Source organism: Vanellus vanellus, assembly GCF_965231255.1.
Source record: "Vanellus vanellus genome assembly, chromosome: 21".
NCBI classification, from domain to species: Eukaryota; Metazoa; Chordata; class Aves; order Charadriiformes; family Charadriidae; genus Vanellus; species Vanellus vanellus.
In genome coordinates this window covers 4,205,610-4,218,733 of record NC_138926.1, presented here as the reverse complement: position 1 = coordinate 4,218,733, position 13,124 = coordinate 4,205,610, and the positions used below count along the sequence as shown (strand labels likewise).

The 13,124-nt window shown below is 64.0% G+C and overlaps 1 protein-coding gene across 1 annotated transcript in view; it reads left to right on the top strand.

Moving 5' to 3' along the window:
- IGSF9B (immunoglobulin superfamily member 9B) overlaps positions 1 to 13,124 on the top strand; it is a gene marked incomplete at both ends in the record, with an annotated part of 52,977 nt that overhangs the window by 13,954 nt on the left and 25,899 nt on the right. The window contains 6 exons of the mRNA XM_082493900.1: positions 7,108 to 7,305; positions 8,351 to 8,497; positions 10,078 to 10,229; positions 11,377 to 11,494; positions 12,334 to 12,475; positions 12,588 to 12,733. Coding sequence (XP_082350026.1) covers positions 7,108 to 7,305; positions 8,351 to 8,497; positions 10,078 to 10,229; positions 11,377 to 11,494; positions 12,334 to 12,475; positions 12,588 to 12,733 — 903 coding nt within the window. The remainder of the gene's footprint in view (positions 1 to 7,107; positions 7,306 to 8,350; positions 8,498 to 10,077; positions 10,230 to 11,376; positions 11,495 to 12,333; positions 12,476 to 12,587; positions 12,734 to 13,124) is intronic.

The window sequence follows — 13,124 nt, the reverse complement described above, 5'->3', positions numbered from 1 at the left end:
AGGGCAGCGGCTGCAGGTCGGGAAGTTTGGGAGGGAGGAGATGTCGGCGCGGATGGGCGGTGGGTCCTGCGTGGATTCTCCGCTCGGGGGGGGGGGGAGGGGGGACGGCGGACACGACTTGGAAATTCCCCTTGGGAGAAGGCGACAGGGTGCGAGTCCTTGCAGGGGGCATGCCTGGCTGGAGGGGGGGGGGGGAGGAGGTGGGCAGCGTGGTTGGGGTCACAGTGCAGCGTTTCTCGCTCCCCCCCCCTCCCCAATTTCTCCCCCCAGCAGCTCCGAGGGGCGCAGGCAGCGTTTGCCCTTCCCCGCAAGGGTAGCCTGGCTGTGCAAGGAGAAATGCCAAAGGCGTTGGGTGCCTTCCCCTGCAGAGCCCCGGCCGTGCCCGTGTGGTCCTGGCTGTGGGTTTGGGGGTGACTTTGTGTGTGTCCCCCCCACACCTGGGGGAGGCTACCGTCCTCCCCCCTCCCCAGCCACTGCGGGCTGGCTGCTGCACCGGGGTAAACTGAGGCACAGGGTTGTCCAAGGTCAGGAGGGAGACGGCGGCGGGGAATAACCCTGATTTTCCTGCTCTGGCTTCTTTTCCGTCAGCTGCCAGCCCCCTCCCTCCCCCCCAGCCTTCCCTGCAGGTAGAAGGGGGGGCTGCCCGCACCATCTCCCATCCCTGCCGCCGGTACCTTGCCGGGCACGGGGTGGTCCCTGCGCCCACTGTTCCCTACGGGGAATGGGACCCGGGAGCTGTGCCCTGGGTGTCACCGAGCCCTGCCCGTGGGGATGCGGTGACCGCCGGCGGCAGGCGATGCGGGGGAACATGACCTCAGCGGGCAAGCGTGGGCTGGGAGGGGACACCTCGGCGTGCAGTGGGGTACCGCAGCCCCCACCGCATCATGGCGCTCCTCTGCGTCCCGCTACGGTCCCTTGGCATCCCTGCCCATTAGCTGGCTCCTTGGAGGGGGCGGTGGGGGCTGTCAGGATGGAGCCCCTCTTGCTGCTGAGCCGTGGCCGGCTGCTGCCTGCCTGAAATGCATCCTGCGGCGTGGCGAGGCGGTGGTTTGCAGCAGCGGTTTTGTAGAGGGATCCTCTGCCTGGGAGAGGAGCAGAGGGGCGAGTTCAGCTCCTGGGAACTTGGAAATACCCTGGAGCTGCTCGGATGGGGCTCCCGAGCTGGTGCTGGGGTGGGTGGGTGGGTGGGTGCCGGGGACCCCCGGGTGCGGGGGTGCTGCGCGTACGGAGCAGCGCGTACGTGATGAATGAGTGCGCCGTGAGTAATGCGAGGGGGTGCTGCGGGCCAGCGCAGCCCCCGTGGGAGGGCTGCGTGGGGATGGGGAGCCCGTGGGACTCTGCCCAGTGCCGTCCCCTCCTGGGGGGGGGGCTGTCACCCCGCATCGCTTGGGGACAGGGCTTCAGAGCAGTGCTGGGGCTCGCCACGCACTGGTGCCCTCCCCAGGGGCTTTGCCCCTTGCCGTGGCCTTCCTCCCCGTGCTGCCTCCTCCTCCTCGTCGAGCCAGGCTGAGATGCAGTGGCGCTGGCCCTGGGCAGCCCTCTTGCCTGGCCCGGCTTTCCAGGCGTTAATCGGCTCAGAGAGGGAAGGAGAGCGTGTTATCCCCTCTTATGGCGTGGGGGAGGAGAGCCGGGACGTGACCACAGCGGGAGTGGGTGTCGGAGGAGGGATCCGGCGCCCTGGCATTCCCGGTGACGCTGAGGGGCTTTTCCTCCCTCTCCCACGGGCGTGACGCGGTGCTGCGCAGCGAGCGGCGATGCTCGTGGATCTGGCAGGCGCGGTTTGCGGAGGGAGGATTCGGCTTCGCCAGCCCTGGGTGAGGGCTCCCGTCAAAGAGGTGTCGTCGTCCCCCCCGGGACATCACGGCAGGTGATGCTTGCGGCACTGACCTTGGCCGGTCGGAGCGGCTCACCGTGGCAGTGCCGGCGCTGCATCCCCTACTCGCTCCTGGTGGTTGCACGCAAGGGCTGGTGCCTCTTCGGCCATGGAGGGGTTTGGACCAGCAGCCACCGGCTTTGGCACAGGCGGCTTTGGCCCCACTCTCCTCTGGCAAAGGGATGGCTCGGCACTTGAGCGGCCAAAGGGTTGGCCCAGCTCCCATTTCCATCCTTCCCTGGAGGATTTCTGCTCCTCTGGACCTGTTGGATGGGAGGGACGTGCGTGTCTCGGCCGTTGACTTGGCTTGCCGGAGGGTTTTACGGTGATGCTTTCCTGGCTCGGTTGCCTTTTGACTTGGAAGATGCGGCTTCGCTGGGGATGGGTGGACCTTGCAAGTTCCTCTCCGGAGCTGTGGCAGGATGGGTTTGCTCCCATTCACCTCTAGTCCTCTGTCTTGGAGGTCGTGGCTTCAGGCTGGAAGAGAAGCTCTGCAGATGGGCGAGCAGGGGGTCCAGCCCCGTGCCGACAGAGGATTCCTTTCCTCTCCCTTTCCCTGCGGTAGGCATCTCCCGAGCTGGGAGCCCTGAGGGACCAGCTGGCCTTTGGAAAAACAACTCCCTTCCTCCCGCTTCATGATGGAGAAGCTGGCGTTGGTGGGAGGGCTGCCTGAGCCAGGAACAGCGTGATTCAGGAGCTGCTGGCGGGCAGCTGGGAGCGCTGCCTGCATCCCAGTTACCGGTCGGAGGGCTGTGAAGGCATCGGGGTGGTACACCCTGCTCCGTGGGGAGGGCGATGCGGGCAGCCTGCCCCCGGTGTGATGTGGGTCTGGATGGCGCTGGGTTTGGAGGGGCACAGCACCCTGGTGGCACTCTCCGGGTGCGGGAGGTCTCCCCCGGGAGCGGTTTCAGCTCTAGCCTCCCGCTGCAGCGGCTCGCGCGGCCCCACGGCATGTGGAGGGAGCTCATGGGGAGCGTGCAGGTAGCTGCTGGTCGTTGCTGGGAGATGATGGCTCCCATGAGGCGGCTGCTGCGCAGCGCTTGGGGATGCTCTACGCCGGGCTGGCGGCGTTTAGAGGGAGGGGATGCTGCGGACCTGCAGGTGGGAGTGGGGCCACCAGGGTGACCGTGGGGAAGCTGTTTTCTCGCAGGCTCCATCTCTGAGCACCGACTGGTATTAACACACGTGCTCGCTGAGCTGCCACCCACCCAGTTGGGCACGGTCCCACCTGTGTCATCTGGGGAGCGGGGACCCACAGTGGCAGGTGGGGGGGCTGCCATGGGGTGGCACGCACGCTCCCCTGCGGGTGCCAGGGCAGCCGCCTGCCTGTGCGAGGATGGTGTCGGTGGTCCCACAGGACACCCCTTGTCCTCGGGGACGGGGCTGGAAGGCACCATCTCGCCGTGAATGGGGTGCGGCTAATCCCGCTCCTCCGCCGGCCCCGCATGACCTTGAGGCACGTCACTTGACCTGCGCGTCGCCCTCCATCCATCTGGAAAATCCGGTTTAAAACGCAGGAATCGCGCTGTAAAGCCCAGATGCTGCTTTCCAGCTGGGGGAGGGGGGCGAGGGCTGCGCTCCTGCTCCCCCCGGGGCTGCACCCCTGCCAGGGCACAGGCGGATGCTCTCGGGGGGGCTGTGAGTACCCCCAGATGGGCAGAGGGGTACTGAGCTTGCAGTGGGGGATGCAGCCCCCACAGAGCTGGGGGGGGGGGGGGGGGGGAAGGAGGTGGGGGGCAGGTGGCTCTGCCCCCATCCCATGCACTGCTTTGGAAGCCTGGATCCCTGTGGCGGGTGGTCCCCCCTTTTCTGCCCCCCCTTCCCAGGCTGAGGTCTCTGCCCTGCCTGCTCTCCTTCCCCACCGGCCTCCATGTGCCGTGCCGGTGGCCTTGTCCTCAGAGATCCCCGCCACATCCCGCCTCCGCCGATGCGAGTGGGATGTGTCAGAGCAGATCTCATCTCCGCTCGGCAGGGAGGAGAGGTCCACGGGCTCGGGGCATCGCGCCTGCTCCCTCGGCTGTCCCCGTGGGGGGACAGGGATGGGGACGAGCGCCTGGGATGGTGGGTCAGGACGGGATCCCCTCTCTGACCCCGGGGCAGGGCAGCCTTTCGGGGCAGGAAGGGTCCTGCTTCAGTGAGGGCACCTGAGATGTTGGGTACCACCAGCTTCACCGAATCCTGTCGCCGCCTTCTGTCTCTGCTGTCGGGATAGGAGGAACTGGATGCTCAGAGCCGGGCGAGGGTCTTCCCAGCCTCTGCATCGCCCTCCCGGGGAGCCCCGCCGTGACACCGTCTCTGCGTGGCGGCAGCCTTCCCTCCTCTCCCTTTGGGATGCTGTTCAACTCCACCTCCGCATCTTGTATTCTCGCTTCCTGGCATGCGGCGTGCTTTTATTTTTCCTGAATCTGCTTGGATGACGAAGCCTGTTGATTACTTGTTTTTCTTTACGAGGCATTCCCCCAGCTTCGCCTGAGCTCCCGCACCGAGGAGGGATTTGGGGTTAACATCCCCGATGCGGCTCCCTGATCTTGACCCTGTTTCTAAACCACAGGCTGAGCCTTGAACCCCCCCGAACTTGGCTGGGAAAATCAAGTGGGTTTAAAAATACCTCGTCTGTTTGCGCTCTGTTTCTTCTGGCGTCTGCGGGTTGTTTTCAAGCGTTTCCCCACAAATGTGGGGGTGAGAAACACTTCTTTGAATTGAGAGCTGCCGTCTCCATCGCTCTCGTACCTTCTGCGGCCGGGACTTGGAAGGAAAACCTGGTCAGGGCTGGAATCGCAGGGTTAGTGGGTTGGGAAGTTGGGGAGACCCAAGGAGCATCTGTAAAATGTCTCCCCGTTGTTTTCCTGCTGTCTCTGGGAGTGGGGACAGGAGGGCACGGGGGCCGGTGGCAGGGTGGGTGGCAGCTGGGGCGAGCTGGGGGCTGGTTAGCCACCGCGGCTGCCAGTCGGCCGCGCGCGTGGGGAGGCGATGCTCAGCCGTGCGTGCAATTCCCCACCGGCCTTGCGGTCAGACACCGGCGCTGTGAGCTGCCAGGCCTGACCTATTTTCCTCTGGCCAGGCGTGGGTCCGGCAGAGCTGCTGGCTCGTCCCTTCCTTGGAGATGTCACCCACCGCTTTGCTGGGGAGTCGGTCTGGGGCTCCCGGTGTTGGGCTGCGAGTGGGACTCCCCAGCGCCCATCCCCGTGGTGTCTGGGCGCGTGGCAGTGGGTGGCCTGTCAGGTGGCATGCTTCTCCAGCTGGCCAAGCATCAGCATCCCAGGCTCCATTTGGCATCGAGGAGCTGAAAACTTAAGATTCCCACCTTGGTACCCCAGGGGCTGTTGGGCTGGGAGAGATGGGGGGCTCGGGGAGGAGCTGGGGATGCCCCCTCCATCCCGTGCTGCTGGTGGAAAGCAGGACTATTCCCTTTGAAGGTGGCGAGGTGCCGGGGACCTGCTCGCTCGAGCAAGGTGGCTGGGGAAGCGCGTGTCCTTGGATGCTCTTGAGCAGCACGTGACAGCTGCTGTCCCCGATCGGCGCAGGGAGGGGGGGTCCCAGCCCTGCAGCGCAGCCCCCTCCATGGGCGCAGCACAGTCAGGATGGATTCCTGCAGCTCTTTGCCGGGGTGGTAGGGGAGGGCTGACACCGTCCCCGCTGACAGGCTGCCAACGCCTGAGCTCATCGGCGATGCAGCGATAACGAGGGATGGAGAGGTGCAAGAGTGTCGTCAGGGCGGTGCGAAGGTGGGGGGCGGGGGGGGCAGGAGCGGGGTGCGTGTGCGCGTACATATTGCACGTGTGTGCACAGCAATCCCCTCGCCCGGAATGGGGTCCAGGCAGGTTCGTGGCCGTGCGGGACCCCCGTGTCAGGGCTGGGTGCCTGCAGCGGGCGTGCAATGCAGCGTCTGCTCCTTGCAGATGGTTCACAGCGTTGCACCCAGGCATCGCCCTCCCCGCTGCCACCGGCCGGCCCTCCCGGTTAAACAGCCGCCATCCAGCCGTGGTACCCGGTTTGCACCTTGCAGCGAGGAGGGGGTTTTGGCTGCGGCTGCCGGCAGAGCCGCTTCTGCCTACCGTCCACCCCGGTTCCCCTTCTCCCCTTTCCTTTCCCCATGGGCCGGTGGGGGTGGCACGGTGGGGGCCTCTCGCCGCTTGTGCCGGAGCCAAAAATAGCCAGTGATGCTCGGCTCCCGCGGCGGGGAAGCGGTGATGTCACTCGCCACCAATCACCGGCAGCCCCGAAGAGCAGCGCGGAGGAGTGGGAACGTGCTTCCCCGAGCATCCCTCCCCGAGCATCCCCCCCGGAGCAGGCGGCAGCGGCGGCGTGTGCCGGGAAAACGGGGGGCCTTTCCTTCATGGGAAGGGAGACGTGGGGCTGAACCTTGCGCCTGCAGTTTTGGGGACCTCCCCCCAGCCCTGGGTTTTCCCTCTCCCTTTCTGAAAGCTGTGCTGAGGATGCAGCTTTGCCGCTGATGGCGAGAGCGGGATGACGACAGGCTGCAGCGGAGCGGGGAGGCACAGCCGGGGTGGAGCAGCGCCTTCGTTTGAGGCTGAGACCAAAGCCCTGTTTAATTACCCCAGGCGGGAGGGTGCCAGACTCGATGCGCAGGTCGCAGCCGGGTTTCAGGCCGGGGGCTCTCGGGGACACCTGAGGACGGGCGGGCTTGGTTGGAGCATCGCTGCTCCAGGGGCTCAGCCTGCCCTGGGATGGCTCCTGTGGGAAAGGTGGATGCCTGGGCTGGCACACCGGTGGTCCCTGCATGCTGGGTCCCACTCGCCGGAGGATGTGTGGGTACAAGCGGGGCTGCAAGTGCAGCCCTTTCCCTGCCGCAGGGATGCAGGGCAGTCCTGATGGTGCTGCTAGGTGGGCAGCAGCACTGGGTATGCTCCGTGCACCCCCTCTGCTGAGAGCCAGGGGGTCCCCAAAACCCCTGCGGGGCACTGGGCACCACCTTTGCCCTGGCGCAGAGGGTGGGAAGCCATCCTGGAGCAGTGGGTGCTGGTGGCCACTGTCCTGAGTCCCTTGGTGGCTTGGGGTGGCCCTGGAGCTGGGTGGAGAGAAAGGCTTGGGGACCCCCCCCCCTCGGTTTCAGGGTTGGGGAGACTCTTCCCTGGGGGGTGATGCCCTTGCCTGAGCCAGGCAGCTGGGGATGGGAATAGTCTCCGCTGTGGCTTTCCTGGTCCTCCGGCTGTCACTGATGCTGGGGTCCAGTGGCGGGAGCAGCCATGGTTTCTTCCTTCGCCCCCTCACAGGTGCCCTCGGGTCAAGGGAGGAGCCCGAGTTCGTGACCGCTCGCGCTGGCGAGAGCGTGATCCTGGGATGCGACGTGATCCACCCGCTCACGGGGCAGCCCCCTCCCTATGTCGTGGAGTGGTTCAAGTTCGGCGTCCCCATCCCCATCTTCATCAAGTTTGGGTTTTACCCTCCCCATGTTGACCCGGAGTATGCCGGTGAGTCCCGGGGGTACGAGGGGGATGTACCGGGTCCCGACTGAGGTGCAGCCGGGGATGTACGGCTACGCTCCATCCACTCCTCCATTGGAAACCGCACGGGCTCTGCCTCTCGTTGCTCGCTTTCCACCCAGTTGGTTTTAATTAAGCAGCAGTGCTAGGAAGCCAGCTGGGCTGCGTGGGACGGGAGCAAGCGAGGCAGAGAAACCCAGGGTGACGCGTGGTGGCGGCGGCTGCTGCTGCCGCCGCTGTGCCCCAGAGCAGCTGTGAGCCTGGGGGGTGCTGCTGGGATGCTGGGGGGAAGCGGGGATGGAGCAGGAACCACGTGCTGGGTGGAAGTGGCAGGCTGGAGCTGCAGAGCCCGTGTGGCCCATGGCCAACGTGCCGCCTGCCCCACGTGGCAGTGGGGTCTGTGAGCTGGGGACTAGCCCCCGAGGGGGTTTGGTGTGGTGGGGCAGACCCATTTCAGTATGCCATTCCTTGGGGAGCGCTGTCCTGGGGACGTTCCCTGGGTCTTACCCTGCTTCCCGGGCTCAGCGGGGCTTCCTTCCCTGGGAAATGCAGTGGTGGGGGAGGATGCCAGCACCCAAGCCTGGGCTGAGCCCTGCCAAACTCAGCTCATGAATGAGCGATGCCAAAGCCCAGGGGCCGCTGTGCCAGGGCGGAGGTTCAGGCTGTTTTGCTACCGGTCCGGTTTCCTGGGCTGTGCAAAGGGTCAGCCTGGGGCCGCCTTGCTTTTTTGGGAGGCTCCCAGGCTGGGGAGAAGCTTTGGGGCGCGCCTGCTTGCCGGCTCTACCGCCGCCAGCCCGGCTGGGAGCAGAAGGCCGGCGTCGCTGCGGGCAGACGCCGCTCGAGGCACCTTGCAGCTTACCGGCACCACCGTGCCGTGAGGCACAACCAGCCCCCAAACTGGGAACGGTGGGGTGCTGCTGCTTGGTGCCTGCACCGGGCTGGGGCGTCCTCTGCAGCGATGCTGGTCTGGTGCTGGGGTGGCTGTTGTGCAGGGCTGGTGGCCACCGAGCCGACGGCTGTGCTCTCCCCGCAGGCCGGGCCAGTCTGCACGACAAAGCCTCCCTGCGCATCGAGCAGGTCCGCTCCGAGGACCAGGGCTGGTACGAGTGCAAAGTGCTCATGCTGGACCAGCAGTACGACACCTTCCACAACGGCAGCTGGGTCCACCTCACGGTCAACGGTGAGCCGGGGGCGCCAAGGGGGGCTGCGGCATCGCCAAGGGGGGCTGCGGCATCGCCAAGGGGCTGTGTGCCTGTGCTGGTGCCCAGACGGGTTCCCCTCTGATTTCTGATGGATGCTGGACCTTGATGGTATCTGCGCCTGGCAGACAAGCTGAGCCTGAGGCCATCCAGGCTGACTGCTCCAGCTGGGGCGTGACTTAAAAAGGGACAAAGTTTTATTAGGGATTCCGCGGTTTAATTATGTGGAGCTTGTTTAAAGGAGAGACATCAAGAAACGGGGCTGGGAACGAATCTCCTCTTAACAAACAGATCAGAAAATCAAATCTTTGCTTTCTTGAAATTCAGATTTACTCAAATTACTTTTTCATTTTATTAAGGCTGCATATTAAGCTAATTAGCAACTTGTCGGTCTCCACGTCAGGAGAGGCCTTTATTTTTAGCCCGGCAGCAGGGCTGTGCCTCTCCCGCTGCAGTGGGGTGGCTGGAGAGGGGCGGTGGGCTCCGGCAGCTCCTCGCTGGTCTTGCCTGACCTTGAGCAATTAATTTCACCTTTCTTGGGGATGGCTGGGCTGCGGCAAGGAGCAGAGCCACCTAATTGAGCCCAATTAGCGAGCAGGAGCTTTGCAAGCGGGGCCGCGCAGCGGACCGGCCCCATCCCTGCCTGCCGCCCTGCCTCCTTTCCCCCTGCCTGCAAAAAAGGGGGGTGAGATGCTGCCAGGTTTCCCGGTGAGGTTGCCCTCCTTCTGCCTGCTAACGAGCTCGGAGGGCTTGGGAAGGAGGGCGAGAGGAGGAGGAGGATGGTGCCTGCTTTACCTCCATCCCATGCCCGGATCCTGCCCGAGGGGCTGGAAGTGCCATCGGTGCCCCAGGTGCCCTGTCCCCCTCCCTGGGCTCGGCTCCCCCCTTGCAAAATGGGGTGCTTTTTGGGTTTCAGGCAGCGTGAGGCACACAGGGGCTTAATAGCAAAATAATAACTGTAATCCTCTGGCCCGAGGAATTGCTTTTAGGGGGAAGGCTGTGGCTTTTCCCCAGCGCATTACAACGCTTAATTTTCTTAGGGGAAAATAAAAATCATTTGGGGAGAAACAAGATATAATTCTTTTTTTTTTCCCGAGCAGATTAAATTGCCAACCTGTCTTCCTCGAAAGTGGGCTTTAACAACCGCTGGTAATTAGGGGCGGGCTGTAATCCTGCCAGCCTCTTTAATCAGGAAAGAGCCTTTCGATCTGCACTGCGGTGTTTTCCCGTGTTTTGACAATAGCAAGTTAATGTGCAATGGGGTGGGGGGAGGCAACGTGGTGCCGTGCCCTGGAGCTGGCAGGGAGAGCAGAGGGGACAGGGCTGGGGTGCAGCGTGGGGTGGAGGGGATGCGGTTGGCGGGTGTCCCCGGGGCCAGCCCCTGTGACAGCCACTGTCAGCCCCCTTTGCCGTTGGGGTCATCCCAGCCCTGCTGCGGGGACGTGCGGCGTGTCCCCCGTTCGCAGGCGACAGCCTCCCCACTGCCCCCATGCCCCCCCCCAGACCCGCAGCGGCCACGGGTGAAACAGGGGGGTCACGGTGGTCTCCCCCTGCCCCACAGCTCCCCCCACATTCACCGAGACGCCGCCGCAGTACGTAGAGGCGAAGGAAGGCAGCAGCGTCACCTTGACCTGCATGGCGTTCGGGAACCCCAAGCCCATCGTCACCTGGCTGAAAGAGGGAGACCTTTTGGGTCCCAACGGCAAGTACCAGGTAGGTGGGTGGCAAAGGGGCTGCTGCGGGGGCTCCTGGCTGGCGGGGACGGTATCGATGCAACCACGGTGGCGGCAGCTCTGCCGTGCCTGGAGCCGGGCATGCTGTCTCAGCGCTTTTTGCTGAGATGCCCATTCCGCCCCCGCCCCCATCTCTGACACTGCCTGCCCTTGGGTGCAGGGTAGAGGTGCCCCGGGCGTTTAGGGCAGCCCCGTTCCCTGTTGCTCCCTGGGGACTCTCATCCTGGGGCCCAGTTGCTGTGCCAGGGCCCAAAGATGGGCTGGGGGCTGCAGCCTGGGGGCACGGTGTCGCCGGGCAGGGATGGATGCAAGGGGGCTGGGGCAGGGGGCGGTTTGGGTAGGGAGGGCTTTGTCCCCCTCCCAGGACCCTTTTTGCATCCCAGAGGTTCCCGGGCAGAGATTTCCCCCCTGAGCTGTAATTGGTAAATCAGGCATTGGAATCAGCGCAGGCACTAATGAGAGTAATTAGGAATCATTTGTTACTAATTGAAATAGAAGGATGAGGCAGAATTGGGGGGGGGGGGGGGGAAGCCTGGCAGGGAGCAGGGCTCCCTGTGCTTGGGGGGACTGCTACCCCGGGGGTGACGGTCCCTCGCCCGTCCTTTCTCCGCTGTGTCCCCAGGGAGGAATTTGGTCGCTCTTCTTGCAGCTGAGAGGTGGCCCCACAGGGAGGACGGTGGCCAAGCCAGGGTCTCCCCCTCATATGCCACCTGAGGGTTGGAACGGGACACTCTGGAGCAGGGGATGCTCCGGCGAGGCATCCTGCTCCTTGTGAAGCGCTGATGGTGCTGGGGCGCTTGGCAGGAGCGGTTTGGAGTCTGCTGCCTGCCACTCGCTTCTGCAGGAGATGAATACGTTGCGAGGGTTATTTATTTCTCTTTTTTTTTCTTTTTTTTTTTTTTTTTCCCTTCCCCTTGGCATCAAGCAGAGACGCGTGTGTTGGTTTATTAATATCCGAAGTCTTGCAGAGCGGGGAAACCCGTTTCTCATCCGGCCCTAAAAGCGCCGGCAGCTCTCCGCCGTGGGAAGCGGGGAGGGAGGGAGGGTGCTGAGCCAGGGCTGAGGCACACCCCCACCTCGGGGGGGGTCCCTGCCTGTGCTCCAGGGTCTTCCCTTGTTGTCCCCAGGTGAGTGATGGGAGCCTGACGGTGCTCTCCATCACCCGGGAGGACAGGGGTGCCTACACCTGCCGGGCGTACAGCATCCAGGGGGAGGCTGTGCACACCACGCGCCTGCTCGTTCAAGGTGAGATCTTCCACCCGAGCTCCTCCGGCTTGTCCTCGGCCACCAGCGTTCCCAGGGGGCTGGGAGGGGGCTTCCTGGGGGGGCGGAATTCCATGGGCTGCAGGGCCGGTGCCACCCCGAAGCGACCCACAAGCCTTGTGGGCTCGGCGTCGTGCCGGCTGCCCCGTGGCTCTGCGTCCCCTTTGTAGGATGGAGGAATGCACTTAACTGGGGCACCGCGGTGGCCGTGCCGAAGCGGCCGTGCCGATGAACAGCTGTGCCCCGATGGCAGTTCGGTTTAGTTCAGGAAGCGGGGAAAAGATTGAGGCTGTCACAAAGCGCCTTGTCAGATAGCGGTGATGTATGGCAGGCCTCCCGCTCCTCACTCCCTCTTTTATTAAATAAATCTTTAATTAGGTCAACAGCTAGTGGCGGAGAAAGGAGCGTGGGGTGTCCTCCGCTCTGCTCTCGCCGCAGTGGCAAGCTGTGGACGCTCGCTGCTGGCTCCCAGCAGTTTGCTGTTTTCCCCCTGGATTTTTCCCATGGGTGATGTGATCCTGGAAAAGTGCTCGGGATGAAGGGAGACGTGAGCTCGTGTGCCCTGGGAGAAGCAGAGCCGTGCCCCAATGGCACAGAGCCCCCTTCCCCAAAGCTGCAGAGATTAGGGGAAAGGGTTGGGAATAACAGGGCCACCGTGCTCCTCGAGGGCAGCCCCTGTGATTCTGGGGGATTGGTGCCAGCTCTGTCCCGGAACCTGCCAGCAGCTCCCAGCCAACGATGCTGTGATGGAGCTCAGCCTGAGCAACCTTTGTGGGGACGCCTGTACTGGTGGGGGTGACACTTTTCTCTCCCCCCTCCAGGACCTCCCTTCATCGTTTCCCCTCCGGAGAACATCACGGTCAACATCTCCCAGGATGCGCTCTTCACCTGCCAGGCCGAGGCGTACCCCGGGAACCTCACCTACCTGTGGTACTGGGAGGAGGAGAACGTCTACTTCAAGAAGTGAGTTTGGACCTGGCAGGGTGGTGTGTCCTCCTCATCCTCCTCCTGGGTCATGCTGGGGCAGGCATCGTCCCAGTTCTCCCCATGATCCTCTTCCCCTCTTCTCTCGTAGCGACCTGAAGTTGAGAGTGCGGATCCTGATTGATGGGACGTTGATCATTTTCCGGGTCAAGCCAGAGGACGCTGGAAAGTACACCTGTATCCCCAGCAACAGCCTGGGCCGCTCGCCATCAGCCTCTGCCTACCTGACGGTGCAGTGTGAGTGTGGGCAGCGGGGCCCGATCCGGAGGGATGGGGCTGGGGGATTGATAATACCCAGCTCTGAGGCAGCCCCAGAGGCTTTGTCATCCCGATATGATACTAGGAGGCTCAAGTTGATGTGACAGCAGCCTTTGGATGAGCATGCGATCATCCTCAGCAAAAGGATCCCACGTGTGCTTGTAGGGTGTAGGCAACAAGGCGGTAAATAGCCTGAGCATCCTGGCTAGCACCGCTCAGCTGGGGCCGGTGTCCGCCTTTGGTACGAGTGGTTTTCAACTAGGTGTGGGCATCTTCCCACCGCTGCTGCCGTCACGCTGTCCTCACCAGCCGCGTCGCGTCAGGCAGGGAAACACCGGCTCAGGGCTCTCCGTCTCAACTACCTGCTTGT